Source organism: Rana temporaria, chromosome 1 (genome assembly GCF_905171775.1).
Source record: "Rana temporaria chromosome 1, aRanTem1.1, whole genome shotgun sequence".
In the NCBI taxonomy this organism is placed as follows: domain Eukaryota; kingdom Metazoa; phylum Chordata; class Amphibia; order Anura; family Ranidae; genus Rana; species Rana temporaria.
In genome coordinates this window covers 447,314,732-447,331,726 of record NC_053489.1, presented here as the reverse complement: position 1 = coordinate 447,331,726, position 16,995 = coordinate 447,314,732, and the positions used below count along the sequence as shown (strand labels likewise).

Genomic DNA, 16,995 nt, shown 5'->3' with positions numbered 1-16,995 from the left:
CGTTGAATTGTGTACACACGGTCGGAATTTCCGACAACAACTTTTGTTGTCAGAAAATTTGAGAACCAGCTCTCAAATTTTTGTTGACGGAAAATCTGACAGCAAATGTCCGATGAAGCATACACACGGTTGGAAATTTTGAGCGTGTGTGCGCGGCATAAGAACCATGTTCTCTTTCCCAGTTGGAGTAGCCAACTAAATTATCCCAGCTCTCCCAAATCATGATTTTATTGCAGTGTATGCTCCAACTAGACAGATTTCATACTCACCTCCTCTCTTGGTGACCACAAAGGATATGAAAAGAAAATTTCCCAAATAGGAAAAAAGCAGATATAACTGGAACATCTTGTTGAACACAGTGAAAGATTACACCATATAAAGAACCCTTCCTTCTAAACTATAAGTTATAGCATATAGCAAATGCCTTTAATTTGATAAAATAAGTATCAAGGAAATGATATCTTAATTTGTGTGTTTTTAATGCAATTCAAGTAACATATAATTCTTGTATGCATACAATGAGCAGGCTGATTTCAAAGTATGTCATCAAACGGTTGTTCAAAGTATCTTTTATTAGCTTGAATCAAATTAATCATAATAAAAAATAGTAGCACATTTTTATTTGTGGAAAACATCTTAAAAAATAAAAATAAGGTAACCCTACCTCCAATATTAGACTTAACTCTACAGCTGCAATATAATAAAGGTCCACTCTTGTATTCCTCAACGTTATTGTACTGCATATCTGAAGTTTTAGGACTGCCACAAAGGGACAGATTTTCTTAGGTCAATAATATATATATATGTATATATACTGTATATATACATACACACCAGCAACTGTGTAGCATGGTCTAACTGTATAGGAATTGTATGGATTGTTGAGGTGGGCCCTCACACGTCGTGGTTGCTCAGTTTCACAAATCTGAGGCCCCGTACACACGACCAAGTTTCTCGGCAGAATTCAGCCAGAAACTCGATCGGAGCCGTATTCTGCCAAGAAACCCGGTCGTGTGTACACTTTCGGCCGAGGAAACCGCCGAGGATCTCGTCGGGCCAAATAGAGAACATGTTCTCTATTTCCTCGTTAGTCAACGGGGAAACTTGGCTCGCCGAGATCCTCAGCGGCTTCACAAGGAACTCGACGAGCAAAACGATGTGTTTTGCCCGTCGAGTTCCTTCGGTCGTGTGTACGGGGCCTGACAGGCTAAACCTAAAACTAGAGGACTCACCATGTGTGCTCCAATTTATGGTAGCTAAAACCGACCTGATAATCACAAACAGTGGTCCAGATTTGACCACTGTTTGTAACATTTAGTTTTTTTTTTCTGGTCTACCAAGAGGAGTGGCTTCTGTTGCATGCAGGCTTGCCATGAACACACTTAAATGGGACTGAAAAGGATCAGTATGGGGTTTTTAGTTTAGGTTAAGCAGGACAGCAAAACTGTTCTCTTAATACATTCTACTACTAATTTTGTTTTAATTGCTTGCAAAACTATGCAACTTAAGGTAAAATAATCATACATGAAAATACTATTTGACGTTGAGCTCCAAACATATAAAGCCAATGCCAGTGTTCCATCAGTATGCCAAAATATAGCACACCTGTGATCCCCTTTGAGCAACAGTAAGCTGTTGCCTTTGCAATCATAGGCAAGAACAATAGTATTTTGGCCATAACTTTGCAGCTCAACTGGCCTCACCTACTTTAATTTGACCTGTTACATTAGCCAAATTTACCAATAAGTAAGGCATGGACTTACCTATGCAACCCATTCAAGTTATAGCAAATCAGGTAGGCCCTCAAGCTATATAGTACTTTTGTGAATTTGATTAAATTATAAGCTTTCCTTCCGAAGATGAGAGCTTCTGCTGTGGTCTGTACTTCTCCATAGTTAGTCTCCAGATCAATCATACTACCAGTATTGAACAGTTGATATCAATACTTGAGAAGCTTTGAGTCTGAGCCTGAAAAGCAGCAGGCCAAGTTCTTTCCTTGTTTAGGCAAATTGTAAAAGGCCCACTGCAGCCTCACCAATATCACCTGGGGATTTCAGTGTACAGAATCATTTACAAGAGCCTACAATTTCACCAATAAGTGAAAAAATCCTGCTACAATGTAGATCAAGGAGACAATAAAAGGACTGATTCTTTAGTTTTGAACAAGGCATTAACGGCTTCCCTAACTGATTTTATGAAGTTGTCAGTAAATGGCCATGAGCAATCTATCCATTGTCTTAGCAATTGCTCTACTTCCAGATTGTTGTATACTATTGCCATCTTCTCTGTATTATTACCCTGGTGGTAAAGTCTAAAGATCTAAGCTCCCAGTTATACTGTCACTACATGTATGTTTCAAAGGTGGAATTGTGTCATTGTCACAGGGGAACAGAACATTTTATCTAATGCAAAAACTCTTTAAAGGAAATCAATCTGGATGGCTGCTATCTGCCTCTACTCTCATCCAACTATGGTGGCTATCATAGCCCAGCCCTTATGCCGCGTACACACGGGTTGTAAAAAACAAAGTTTTTTTTAAATGTAATTTAAAACGATCGTGTGTGGGCTTCAGAGCATTTTTCGGGTTCTGAAAAACGGGCAAAAACCTACCGTTCGTAATGGATTAAGCACATTCATCACGCTGTAACAGACAGAAAAGCGCGAATCGTCTTTTACTAACACAAAATCAGCTAAAGCAGCCCAAAGGGTGGCGTCATCCCTTTATAGTGCCGTCGTACGTGTTGTACGTCACCGCGCTTTGCTAGAGCATTTTTTCCACGATCGTGTGTAGGCAACGCCGTTTTAATGATGAAGTTGAAAAAAACGTCGTTTTTTTCTAGAGCCTGAAAAACTTTGTTTTTTACAACCCGAAAAATGATCGTGTGTACGCGGCATAGAAGCAGCTCTAGTTCCAGAACAAAGAAACATTCTGCATACCTCCCAACTTTTTGAGATGGGAACAAGATACATCTATTGGCAAAAGTATGTAGGCATAGGAACCCCCCCCCCCCCGCCACACCCTCTTAAAGGATAAAATATACAAAAAAATGATTAGTTAAACCCACTACTATTCCTCTATACTGGCTTTTGAAATGTACAAATGCAGACATTTATATATTGGATGAAAGGTTTAGCACTGTGAAACCCTTCTTGAAAGATAAAAAGATAAAAATGTTATATTCAATTATATAGATCAGATGAAAATGAGAGACAAACAAGGAAGAAAGAGGGACAGATGGACTTTGTTCCAAATCAGGGACAATCCCTTGAAATCAGGGAGAGTTGGGAGCTCTGATTCTGTAGCACTGGCCCCAGTGATATGCTTGGCCTGCAACTGATTCTGACTATAGGGCAGTGGAAGCCTCTAGAACAGAATAGGAGCTTTACCTTAGGTAACATGAATGTCAAATTGATAGGTGGGTATCAAGTCCTGCAGGAACGCGTGGGAACGGAGTTCCTGCACTTTTTTCACAGCAGGAACCCAGTTCCCTTTGCAGGACTAGAGCAGCCGAGCCGCCTGAGCCAATCCTTCACTAAGCGGCGATGCCCAGCTCGAGTCACTGTCAGGGGCAGGCGAACCTTAGTAATCCTTTGTTACTGGCCACTTCCTGTATATGGATTAATCGGGTGGTGTGCAGGGATTCCGTCACTTCCTCGATGAGCGTATCATTTTTTTTTTTTGGTGGGGGAGGGGATCTTGGGTGGGAGTTCCCACACTTTTTCCCCCAGGACTTGACCCATGGGTATAAGTCTAGAAATGTAAGCGTTCTTCATTTGCCCTAAATAATGCCCATATACAATGCTGAGCCTCCATGAAATAACTGAAATCAAAATTTGATCCATCTATGGCCAGCCTAAATGTCGTGTTTGCTTGTGCTGTCAACCGAACTGTCAAGCCATCAAATGGCTGATGTCATAACTGATCACATGGGCAACACCTTGGCAACTGCAGATCAAACAGAGGCCAAGATGGCAGATTCCTTGGCTGTAAAAGATAAAAGGGTTTAGTTCCACATTAAATAATTGCTGTTTATTTTAAGCTTCACAAGCCATAAATGGCCATGACCCCTAATTTTAAAATGATCATGTAGTTTGTAGGTATAAAACAGAATTTACTCGTTCATTACAATATACTAAAATATACTCATAATTTTAAAGAACCTATTCATTTAGGCTATACAGTACAGTCAGATCTAATTTTAGATTGGCTGAAATCAATGTATGTGCTTCTGAATGGGAAAAGGGAAAGCAATATGTCTGCTTCTAAAGGCAATATGTACTATATGCTTTTAAATGGGAAACTTCTGGGCCTACAGACAGCCCTGAGACCAGCTTGCTCCAAGTTTAGTCTGCAACTGCAAATAGTAAAACCTCATGGGTTATTTTTAAATTGATATCTTAGTCCTGTATGTATATATACAAATAACTATAGCTGAAACCATAATGTGTGAAATAGATTTGGCACACTGCTACTTGCAGTAGCTCATATAACACTTATAAAAATCTTTGGATCTCTTATAAAATACTCAGAAAAAGAATTTAAAGGACACTGTTATCACTTTGGTGGATGCTTCTTTAAAGCGGAACTTCACTCTCTCAATCAACATTGACTATTTTAAATCCTTATGCTGCTAGCATTAGTAAATAGATAGGAAAGTATATCATAGTTACTTTTTTTAAACTTTTTTTTTTACATGTCTTCAGTTGTTTCCTGGTTTCAATGCCTAGGCAAATTGTGTCATACATCCCATTCTGTCTGCATGCCTGAGCTAAGGGCAGATGCATTCCAGGTAAATGCTACATTAATCATTTGCCCTTACTCAAGCTGGCCTCGGGCAGAAATGCTAGGGGATGTTTTTTTTAGAATGATTTCTCAGCAAAATAAACAATAGAGACTTATATGGATGGATGTGTGTGTGTGTGTGTGTGTGTGGGGGGGGGGGGGTGTTTGAATAATAAGAATTAATTAAAAAGCATTTTTGGCTTGTAGTGCTCAGATGCAGCGTAGTTCCGCTTTAACCATCATGATATATTCAAAGTAAACATCCATCCTGCACTGAGTATAACTATGCACAAGTAATATCATAGTGCAAAAAGCACAAAAACGGTGCAGTCTATAGCAACCAGTCAGATAGCAGCTTATTTTAGGCTAATCTGTCGAAACAATTAATTTCATATTTCATTAGTTGCTATGGGATACAGTACATTTGCATCTTAGAATTACATGTTCAACAACTAGAAAAAAAAAGCATTTGTAATAATACACCAAAAACGGCTTAAATTGCTGAATTCCAGGTAAACAGAAACAAACTGCATATTAAGCAGAACAAAGCAGCACCAATAAACACAATTTATTTTTTTCGCTCCGTCTTGCTTAATTTCTGTGCAGGATGCAAGTGAATTGCTCCACTGACTTCAAATGTAGGTAAATTCTCTCCCTGGGATTTCTAAACTGATTAAAGCATCCTAGAGAATGAGAATTTTATTACGTTTACGTTTCTTTTAGCACTGCACATGTTGTGTATGATCTCACTAATAAAAATGGGCCAGTTCACTCGAAAATGGTATTCAGACTCGTATCCACAGGCTTTGGGCTTGTGTTGATTGCATCAATTTGAGATGCTTCTGAGATCATTCAGAATTCATTGAAATGTACATTTGACCTGTAGTGGACTTCCTTCTGACTTGCATTTGGCCTGCTTCAAGAGGGTATTGCATTCCCATAGACTTGGATAATCATGCAAAACCCGCCTGAAGTAAACAGAAGCCCTTCAACAAAGGTAGAAGTTGGAAGAAAATTAAAGTGGTTCTAAAAGCTCAAGGTTTTTTAGCTTCATGCATTCTACGCATGAAGCTAATAAACCTTCTGTGTGCAGCAGCCTCCACAGCCCCCCTATACTTACCTGAGCCAGATCTTCCTCCAGCGATATGCACGAGAGCCTTTGCTCTCCAGGGACTCTCCCTCCTTATTGGTTGAGATTGCTTACGGCTGCTGTCAATACCAGCCACTGAGCCAATGAGGAGAGAGAGGAGGTGGAATCAAGCCACGGCGCTGTGTGTGAATGGACAGAGGGAGCGAGCCTGCTCTGGTATCCCCATTGCACACTCCCCATTGCAAGCTGATTGCTATGGGGGCACTTGGCAGGAGGGAGCACCATGAGCACCAGCCGGAGAAAGGACGTTTGTTATTAAAAAAAAAAATGCCTTTAATGTTAATTTAACTCCCCTAATGATTTCTTATTTATTTCCGGGGGGTTTTATAGCTGAGAACAATTTTAGTGGATTTTTTATTTTACCCAAAGTTTAATTTTTAATTATCAAATCAGATAATTTGTTGTGCAAGGTAAAATGAGTAAGGCCCTGTACACACGACCGGATCTATCTGCTGGGATTGATCCGCGGATCAGTTCCAGCGGACAAATCCGGTCGTCTGTACGGCCTAGCGGATATTTATCCGCGGAGATTCCTCGGGCCGATCGATTTCAAGCGGATATAAATTTCTTAGCATGCTAAGAAATCTATCCGCTTGAATCGGCTCCAGCGGATTGATCCGGTGGTCTGTACAGACTCACCGGATCAATCCGTCCGCTCCCCTCCCTCGCATGCATCGTAATGAATCGACGCATGCGTGGAAGTACTTAACTTCCAGCGTCGTGCACGTCGTCACGTCATCGTCGCGGCGACGGCGCGACACGTCACCGCGGATGAATTCCACACGGATTTGGATCCGATGGTGTGTACACGCCATCGAATCCAAACCCGGAGGAGGAATCTCCGCTGGAAACGATCCGGCGGATCGTTTCCAGCGGAGATCCGATGGTGTGTACGAGGCCTCACACTTCAAGGTGGGCGACAATATAGCTGGGTCTCAAAAAGCTAAAAGAAGCCATGGGGTGACTCAGCTTACAAGACTTCACCTATGAATAAAATATTATTACTGAGTGGACTGGCCCATTTCAAAACTTTGCTAGTCCTACATTTTTATTTTCTATACATGTGTTATGGGTGGATGTGACCCATGGGTGCTCAACCTGTGGCCCTCCAGCTGTTGCAGAACTACAAGTCCCATAATGCCTCTGATTTTCTGAGTCATGCTTGTAACTGTCAGCCTTGCAATGACTCATGGGACTTGTAGCTCCGCAACAGATGGGGGGCCACAGGTTGAGCATTCATGTAACTATCGTAACTCCTTGAAAGATTCTAGATGGTGATAAATAAAGTCTGTACACCCCATATTTGGTTGAATCACTTGCCAGGTTTACCATTTGGAGACTCCAGTAGTATTTGCAAGTGGGTCCCATTCCTCATGCTTGCATTTTTTTTTTAATTACTATAAAGATAAAGCAGGAGGATTGGCACATCTCCTGGATGAGTAGTTATCCAAGACAAGGGGAATTGTCAACAGCAACTACACCACTGGAGTTCATAATGCATAAAAGGAGTCAATTGGTATTTCAACTCCCTGACATCCACCAAAAAATTAAAATATACACTTTGGTTAGACTAACGCTTAACTAAAGCTATAGCGGCTCTAAGCCATAATGCAATAAGGATGTTCCTTGCCGCAAGCCTATCTCATGGAAATATATTCAAATAGCACCAATAATGCAGTGAGTACAAATAATGGCATGATCTGTAACAACAGCCCTGACATGGGATGGTAACGTTTTGGGTGGGGAGCGACAGGCTGCCCCTTATTTTATTACAGTCACATTTTTCATTCCTCTCAAGCATTAAAATTAGCACCCTCCTGTAGGTCATATTCTTTGTCAGAGATAACTCCCTGGGACTGCATAACTGAAAGGTAGATTGTGCATATATCTCTGAAGTTTATGCCTGCTTACTACAAACAGTATACACATACACTATATTGGGACACCTGCCTTTACACGCACATGAACTTTATTGGCACTTCAATCTTAGTCCATAGGGTTCAAGATTGAGTTGACCTACCTTTGCTGCTATACAAGCTTCAACTCTTCTGGGGAGGCTGTCCACATGGTTAAGGAGTGTTTCTATGGGAAAAGTTGGGAGCATGAAATTTTCCAAAATGTCTTGGTATGCCGACGCCTTAATTGTTAACTTCACTGGAGCCAAGGGGCCAAGCCCAATCCCTAAAAACACAAACCCACACCATAATCCCCCCTCCTCCAAATGATTTGGACCGGTACACAAAGCAAGGTTCATAAAGACATGGATGAGGAACTTTGGATTGGAGGAACTTAACTGGCCTGCACAGAGTACTGACCTCAACCCGAAAGAACACCTGCAAGCCAGGCCTCCTCGTCCACACATCAGTAACTGACCTCACAAATGTGCTTCTGTTTAAACATTCCCAAAGACACACTCCTTAACCTTGTGGACAGCCTTGCCAGAAGAGTTGAAGCTGTTATAGCTGCAAAGAGGGGGCCAACTCAATATTGAACCTTACGGACTAAGAGTTGGATGCCATTAAAGTTTATGTGCATGTAAAGGCAGGCGATATACTGGCAATATACTGTACTTTGCATGCCTTCCATAGCCCAGATCAACAGCAAATTATGTATTTGACAAAGTGTGCATTGTTAATGTTACCTCAATGAGACTACAGGGCTAATTAGACCCTCGCTCATCCTCTCCCATTGCCTTTACTGTTGCTAAATTTTGGTTTCAATGCCAAAAAGTTTTTAGCTGCATTCATTTTAGAGCAATTACAAATTTCCAAGCATTTAGTTTACATAGCTCTCAGATCTAATAATAAATCTTTTTTTTTAATAGTCCATATATATACTCTTCAATGCCAAGTCTTTCATAGATTTTTTTGCTAGTAGACTTTTCCTTTTAGACTGTGTACACAAGTATATAGATGCCAGTCAACAGTCAATCATGGAGGTTTCATAACAGCATAATTTGAGTATGTAAGTATGCAGCTCCTGCTCTGGACAGCACTGAAGTCTTGTAGATAGTGAGGTGTTAACGGTGATTTTTATGTATGGCTAAATAATAATTCTTTATCACAAAAGTCCGTTGATAAAAAAAAATAAAAATAAAGTTGGTTAAGTATGGATAAAGGGAAGAGAAATTCAAAGAAGTCTGAAAGGATGGTGGGTGATGCAAACAGGAAGAAAAGGAGGAAGTAAGCGATGAACAAAAGACGTTTGATAAAACAGCTCTGAAGAGGTAAAGAGAGAGAATATTATAGCAGGAGAAGAGCACATTTAAAGGTTAAATAAAATGAACAGTGCAGAAACCATAGTAATTGTTAAACTGGCAAAATGGAAAAGAGAAAAAAAAAAAAGCTTTCAATACAGAAAAGAAAAAAAAGGATAAAAAAAAAATCCTAAAAAAAAAATAAAAATAAAAAAAAAGGTGATACAGTATTGTAGAATGCTGCTGATTTGAATCAATGGCCTTGACAAGTGCGGCAACACATCTGTCTGAAGTAGGGTCTGCTGCAGAATTTAAACTTGAGCACCAGGGGGCAGTATGCCACTTTGTTGACATCCTTACATTCTGTAGAAAAAGACAGGAAAACATATTAGAGGCAGGAATTACCGGAGAAAATGGTCTCTGCGTTTGTGAAGGAGGGTCTGAATTTCTGTAAGGGAGGCAGGGGACGAAAGTGTCATACTGTGGGAGGGATGAAAGCCTGAGGCACAGAAAAAGGGGAAATAGTTACTGAAAGTATTATACATAAATGGAAGAAGATGGTGCAATATAACAGTCATAAGAAGAACAACAAAATTACGAAAGAGAATCGCTTGTTTGTTTCAGACAGCTTATGATATTCTTACCGTCAGGGCTGTCAGAAGGTCCTGCCTCACATTTATTTTCACACTGCTGCATGGCAGCGGGGCGCAGAGACTCTATACATTCTACTGATGGTTGTCCTCTGTGGCTCACACACTGCACAGAGCGTCTCTGCTGCCCATGTCCACACGGGGCTGAGCACTAAAAATACAATAAAAAAGGAATAATACTATTAATCTTCACTGACATTTTATGTTAGGTTTAATGCAATTCTGCTACAGATCTTTACCTCAGACCAGTCGCCAGTCACCCAGCGTGGTGGGGGGCATCTCTGTAGGGTACATCTTACGCTAGATGCAGGCTTGTCCTTAGCTGGACATTGAGACGGGGGTAAAGTATTTTCACCATCACCAGACTTGCAAAGCACAACTCTGTGTCTGTATCCTGGGCCGCAGCTTGGACTGCACTGAAAAAAAAAGGAAAAACAAAATACGTTCAAGTTGTTTTATGTTTGTAATAAAGGAAGTGCCATTATTCAAAATCTGAACATTACTATATGCAATTCTTGAACATTGGACCTGAACTCAAAAAAGTGATGATTTTCTGTCTTTTAGGGAACATCTAGAAACGTTTAAAGCAGAGCTCCACCCAAAAGGGGAAGTTTCGCTTGTTTGCTTACTCCTCCCCTCCGCTGCCACTTTAGGCACCTTTCGGAGGGGGAAGCGGGTACCTGTGTTTGACAGGTACTCATCCCTACTTCCTTGAGATCTCCTGAACATTCGGCCCCCTTCCTCGTTCCACCACCGCTGGATGGACCATTCAGAAAGTGCAGCGCGCTTCGCACATGCACAGTAGGGAACCGGCTGTGATGCCGCAAGGTTTTACTGCCAGTTCCCTCACAAGGAATGGCGGCGGCAGCACCCGAGAGCCAAATGAAAAATTGGCTGGGGTGCCGACATTGCGGGATCCCTGGACAGGTAAGTGTCCTAATATTAAAAGTCAGCAGCTACAGAAGCTGCTGACCTTTAATTTTTGGAGGGGGGAGGCTGGAGGGCCGCTTTAAGTTTTACTAAACCCAGGATACTGCATTCACTATATCTGGTCTCCCACAGTACACAGAACATGGAAATGCAATTATTTTAGTAAATATAAACTGATCGATACCTTTTCTCATCAGAAGTATTTAACAGTCTTGTGACTTCTATCAGAGTCTGGCCGAGCAGTGGCTAAAGCTTGTAGATTCTCCTATGACTGTCCTATGAGGCTGCATGACCCCTGACCCTCAGTCTGGACAGTGCTGATTGGCCCTGTGCTGATCACACGCACCCTCCAAAAAAAAAACCTCTTTAGCAATACACACCAAACTGTGCTTGTGCAGAGTGCCCCTAATACTCTGTACAGTCAGGAGGAGGATTGGGGACTGTGTAAGAAGGGGAGGGCAGAGAAGACCAGGCTTTTTACACAATACAGAGGATTAACCCTATTGGTTCCACAGTGAATATGACAAACATGCTTTACTGCATATACAGACTGATTTTACTGTTGTGGGTTTAGTAACACTTTAACTGTTGTACCTGGAAAAAAAAAAACCTGTCTTGAATTCCTCCTGAAAAGTATCAATGTGGTTTCTGTGCCTTGAGCCTTATAGTTGTGTATCTGCAGTAGGAGATCATATAAATCACTGCTGTCTCTGGCTTCTAGTAACACAGGATTTGAAGTGAGATTAGGTATTCTCACTACTGTTCTAAGCGCTGTTCGCCTTGCTGGAGTGAAAGCTGTATCTGAGGACCTGCATTGCAAGGATCTCCCTGCTTCACCTTTATTCATTCTGTGAATCTATGCTTTCTGCACCTCTCTTCTTTCTTTTGGGTACTCCTTACCAGTAATCACATCACTAGTCATCAAGGGGCAGCTCTGACATGAGAAAGCAACCAGCATGGCCACACTACCAAGATGGTTTCCTCCAAAGACACAGTAGCAGTGGGGCAGAAGTACAGAAATATGTGTACTATCTGGCCTGAATGAAAATTTGGCATGTTCGCCCTGGGCTCTAGATGACCTTGTTCTGCCACTGCTGGCCAGTAGCTCTAATATAAAATGAACTGTGAAATGTGAAACCTACACTAAATCCTTCTATTACCTCGGACCAGTCCAGTGCCACCCACTCTGGTGGACATGAGTTGGTGTTGCAGGGCTCTAGCATTGTGGGGCGAGGTGGTGTGCAGTTGCCATCATCTAGAGATCTCTCTTCTCCTGCTGATACCCGGCGCTGGCAGATCACACTGCGGGTACGAACACCGGAGTTACAGCTCCGGCTGCACTCAGACCAAGGACCTATTGCCCACCTAATGAAGAAATCATATTGATTGGCTAGACATATATAATGAACATAATACACATATACAGTATATAAAGAATCTAAAAAGGAAGGATTCAGTAAAAAAAATAAAAATTACGTACATGTACAGGAGGGGTTGAGGAACACACATATTTATGCACTAATTTATGCCCTATTTTCAGCTATAATTACATTCAAAAGAATAGTCGTCATGCACATCATTAAATCCCTCCTACTGTATCACCAGTGGCGGCTGGTGCTCCATTTTGGGAGAGGAAGGAACGACTATATACGTCCTCTTTTTGAAGAGGGATATCTCGGTAACGGCAGCAGCTGCTGCCAGAACTGAGGTATCCATCTCTTCAGGCGACGGTCCTGTAAACGATAATAGTGGTCTCCACCGAGGATTCGCCGCAAGATCACCGTTATCGGTGGCGGGAGAGGCACCCCCCTCCCGCCGTTCTCCCGCGCCCTCCGCCGCTTACTGGAGCCGTCGGTAGTGGCGGAGGCGATCGGGTCCTCTTCCTAGCTGGGTATGGAGTTGAGTGAGAGGAAGATGGCCCCCACCTGTCTCCATACCATAGCAGGGCGGAAGCAACGTCAAAACATCACTTCCGCCCATATGTCTTAAAGGCACATTTTTTTTGTTGTCATTTTTTCAAATGACAAATTTTTATTTACTTATTTTTTATTGCATTTTAGTCTAAATATGAGATCTAAGGTCTTTTTGACCCCAGATCTCATATTTAAGAGGACCTGTCATGCTTTTTTCTATTACAAGGGATGTTTACATTCCTTGTAATAGGAATAAAAGTGACCCATTTTTTTTTTTTTTTTTAAACTGTGTAAAAATAAATAAAATCAAGTGAAATAAATAATAAAACAATACATTTTTTTTTAAAGCGCAACGTCCCGACAAGCTCGCTCGCAGAAGCGAACGCATCTGTGAGTAGAGCCTACATATGAAAACGGTGTTCAAACCACACAAGTGAGGTATCGCCGCAATCATAAGAGCAAGAGCAATAATTCTAGCCCTAGACATCCTCTGTAACTCAAAAGACGCAACCTATAGAATTTTGGAGATCTATGGATATTTTTAAGGGTAAAAGTTTGACGTCATTCCACGAGTGGGCGCAATTTTAAAGCGTGACATGTTGGCTATCAATTTACTCGGCATAACATTATCTTTCACAATATAAAAAAAATTGGGCTAACTTTACTGTTGTCTTATTTTTTTATTAAAAAAAGTGATTTTTTTCCAAAAAGATGCGCTTGTAAGACCGCTGTGCAAATACGGTGTGACAAAAAGTATTGCAATGACCGCCATTTTATTTTCTAGGGTGTTAGAAAAAAAAAACAATATCTAATGTTTGGGGGTTCTTTTCTAGCAAAAAAAAAAAACTGTTTTAAACTTCTAAACACCAAATCTCAAAACGAGGCTCGGTCCTTAAAGGGGTTGTAAAGTTAAAAAATTTTTCCGTAAATAGCTTCCTTTACCTTAGTGCAGTCCTCCTTCACTTACCTCATCCTTCGATTTTGCTTTTAAATGTCCTTATTTCTTCTGAGAAATTCTCACTTCCTGTTCTTCTGTCTGTAACTCCACACAGTAATGCAAGGCTTTCTCCCTGGTGTGAAGTATTGTGCTCGCCCCCTCCCTTGGACTACTTGAGAGTCAGAATGCCCACTAACACACAGCTCCTTTCTCTATCTGCAACTTATAGAGCGTCCTGACTCTCCTGTAGAATAAATGGGTATGGAAATGATTTTCTCTCTCCTGTAGTCCAAGGGAGGGGGCGAGCACAACACTCCACACCAGGGAGAAAGGCTTGCATTACTGTGTGGAGTTACAGACAGAAGAACAGGAAGTAAGGATTTCTCAGAAGAAATAAGGACATTTAAAAGCAAAATGGAAGGATGAGGTAAGTGAAGAGGGGCTGCACAAAGGTAAAGGAAGCTATTTAGGAAAATAAATTGTACCTTTACAACCCCTTTAAGTAGTTAATAAAAAAAGTGCCTGGAGTTTTAAATTTTGTGTAAATCCTATTAATGGACTTTTTCCTATTTTCTCCCTTCTGCCCTGTTAAGCTGGCCATACATTAATAATTAATAATAATTTCAACCCAGCGGGAAAAAATTATCAGATTTTCCCATCCTCACATTCACAAATCAGCTATTGTGTTCTGGGGTTCTGACAGAGACCCCCCCCCCCATCAGAATACAATGATCAGTGTTGCTGGCTATAGCTGGCGGCACTGCTAAAGTGCCACCGGCTATACCTGAAACGGCTAGTACACACGATCGGGTTTCCCGACGGTCAAAAGACTGCCAGGAAAACCGAGAACCGGCTCGGTCCCTTTTCCCCTGTACAGACACGGCCGGGTTTCCCAGACAGGAAAACTGCCAGGAGACCTTTGGTTGGGAAAACTGGCTGTGTGTGTGCTCCCTCGCAGTGTTTCCCATAGGACGACTGCGGGAAAAAAAAACGCTGCGATTCGTGGCGCGAAAAAAGAGAACATGTTCTCATTTTTTAAACCGCAGTTTTTTGTCGGGAAAACTGCTAAGAAGCATACACACGGACGGTTTTCTCAACCAATGGAAAACACAGCAGTTTTCCCGATGGGAAAACCTATCGTGTGTACTAGGCAAAAGGCTGGTTGTCAATCAACAAAAGTCACTGCTGAGCCAACCGAGTTTTGATCCATGTATGGCTACCTTTAACTCTACCACTGAATGACTCATGTCATTGATAAAGGATAAACAAAATTCAGCAAAGAATAAACTATTTTGCCAACCTAGCGTGACCATTGTGTTTTCATAGTACAATCTGATATCTGTATGGTGTAGAATGTATACCAAATATTGCTTGATAAGTATTATTAGTGATACTTTGTAAAAAAAAATACCTTTAGGCCCCTGTAGCACCCTTTAGTGTGCTACTAGTGTGTGAGCAGGTAAAACATAGTTTGGCTCAGCGCTAAGTCATAAAATCTGGGTCAGGGTTTACTGGAGTTCCAGGCATGAGTGTTTGTACTTTCAACTTTTGTGTGATGGACTTGTGTACTGACCATCAGAAAATCTGACAATCAACCGCTGTCCACCGAACATTTACTAGCATGTCATCCAACATTGGTTGGCCGAAAGTTGGACAACAATTGTATTAACGGTCAGATTTTAGGACAACAGTCTGTAAACAGGCAATCCCCTGTCAACAATCGGATCGTGTGTACGAGGCTTAAAGGAGAAGAATCAATTGGAGTTGTACATAGGGAGGAAGTTGTCCCTGGTTTTGTTGCTATCAAATTGGGCATCCCACAATTCCTATTCCTTATCCAAGCTAATACCCCTAATAAAACATCAAAATAAAGCTCAAAGACTGTTCTTGTCTTTGGAGAAAGTGTGAAAGTTACTAATTGCCTGGCTGTGCAGCATTGGGGAACCATGTCATCTGCAACCCTTACGGGGGTAGTGCTACACCCCTTTCACATGGGCGCCTCTGTGAAGCGGATCTGATCGCTCTCTCCACTGATCCCAGCTGAGCAGGCGGATGACAGGTCACAGTCTCCTCTATGGGGCAATGGGATGGAACTGGATCGCCTGTTCATTTCCATCCGATGCCATCTGAACCGATCCGCCAGACAGATGGGGAATAGGTGCACTATTTGGTTTTGGCGGGCAGGATCGGATCAGATGGCGGAAAGTGTCAGCTGACATGCGTCTGCTGACATCTGACACTCCATAGAAGAGACTGGAGGGTCTGATCAGGTCCGCCTAAAAAACTGTCCGGGACCTTAGGCTGGGACCACACCTTTGCAATGTGTTAATGCACTCACGGCCATGTCATTTTAAATGGGCTGCCAATGCACCCTTAAATGAACTGGAATGTCACACTGATAGCTCAGTCATGTAAATTATATGGAGAGGTGGTGTCTCTCTCCATATAATCAGTCAGTGCGACATCCATTCCAAATGCTTTTTGTTAGTAGCGGTGCCAGCACTGCTGGTACAAAGTGGGCAGCTGTTACACTGACAGAACGCCACTGATTACACAGGGAAACACCACTGATTTCACAGGGAAAGCTATTCCACTGTAATCTGTAGGACTGAATTATCAATGTGACAGCTCAGTCCTGCTCAGTGCAGAACGCAGCAGGTTCACAGGTCCTTTTCCATAGGCATAAACATGCATGAACTGCCATTCTTTTTTTTGTCAGTTATAAGTTTTTATTCGTTCTTCAGCATAGCATAAAAAATACCATTGTACAATAAGACAATTTTCAAAGCCAAAATTAATACATCAACAAGGTGCCCCATTTCTGGTATTAGTGGTAGGAATAGTCCCCCAATTTTGGTGTCAGTGGGAGGAATAGTGTCTCACATCTGTGGGAGGAGCAGCATCCCAAGGACTGGATAAGGGCAAGCAAAGGCCCACAGTTTGGAGATCACTGTCCTACTAGTATAATATAAACTGTTGCTATACTCACTCAGAGGGGCAGGGCTCAGTGTTACATTGACGTTGCTTCTCTTGCATTCTCTGCTGTGCATCACACATGTCTTCAGAGGCAGAAGATCCATCTGCTATCTTCTTACAGACAACATATTGCATTTGTACTCCTGTAGGACAAGAAAATTAGAAATATGAACTGACAAATTCTGACAAATTTGACAAAACAAATTCTGACAAAACATTTTTTGTATTGGAGCGTTAAATGGTTAAGACCTCAGCTATTTCCTTTTCCTGTGTCTAGTCAGGGAAATGTCCCTTCACTTCCTGTCCCAGAAACAGTAAAGGAGATCACTCCAAAGAAAGAGGAACTCCCCTCTTGAACAGCTGTCACCAGCACTTGCATCCCCCTTTAAAAAGATTTCCCGTTACCATCTGGTCCTGTGACAATTTATGGATTTTTCTTCACTTTTTGTACTGGAATTAG

The 16,995-nt window shown here is 41.7% G+C and overlaps 1 protein-coding gene across 2 annotated transcripts in view; it reads right to left on the bottom strand.

Annotated features, from left to right (window-relative positions):
- Window positions 1-9,313: 9,313 nt before the first annotated feature.
- The window catches only part of ADAMTS10 (ADAM metallopeptidase with thrombospondin type 1 motif 10), a 203,937-nt gene continuing 196,255 nt past the window's right edge, over window positions 9,314-16,995 (bottom strand). For both annotated transcript variants that reach the window (XM_040327130.1, XM_040327138.1), the window contains 5 exons: window positions 16,549-16,678; window positions 11,870-12,074; window positions 10,019-10,195; window positions 9,774-9,930; window positions 9,314-9,492 (listed from right to left, as the gene is read on the bottom strand). In XM_040327130.1, the coding sequence (XP_040183064.1) occupies window positions 9,383-9,492; window positions 9,774-9,930; window positions 10,019-10,195; window positions 11,870-12,074; window positions 16,549-16,678 (779 nt within the window). In that variant the 3' untranslated portion in view covers window positions 9,314-9,382. The remainder of the gene's footprint in view (window positions 9,493-9,773; window positions 9,931-10,018; window positions 10,196-11,869; window positions 12,075-16,548; window positions 16,679-16,995) is intronic.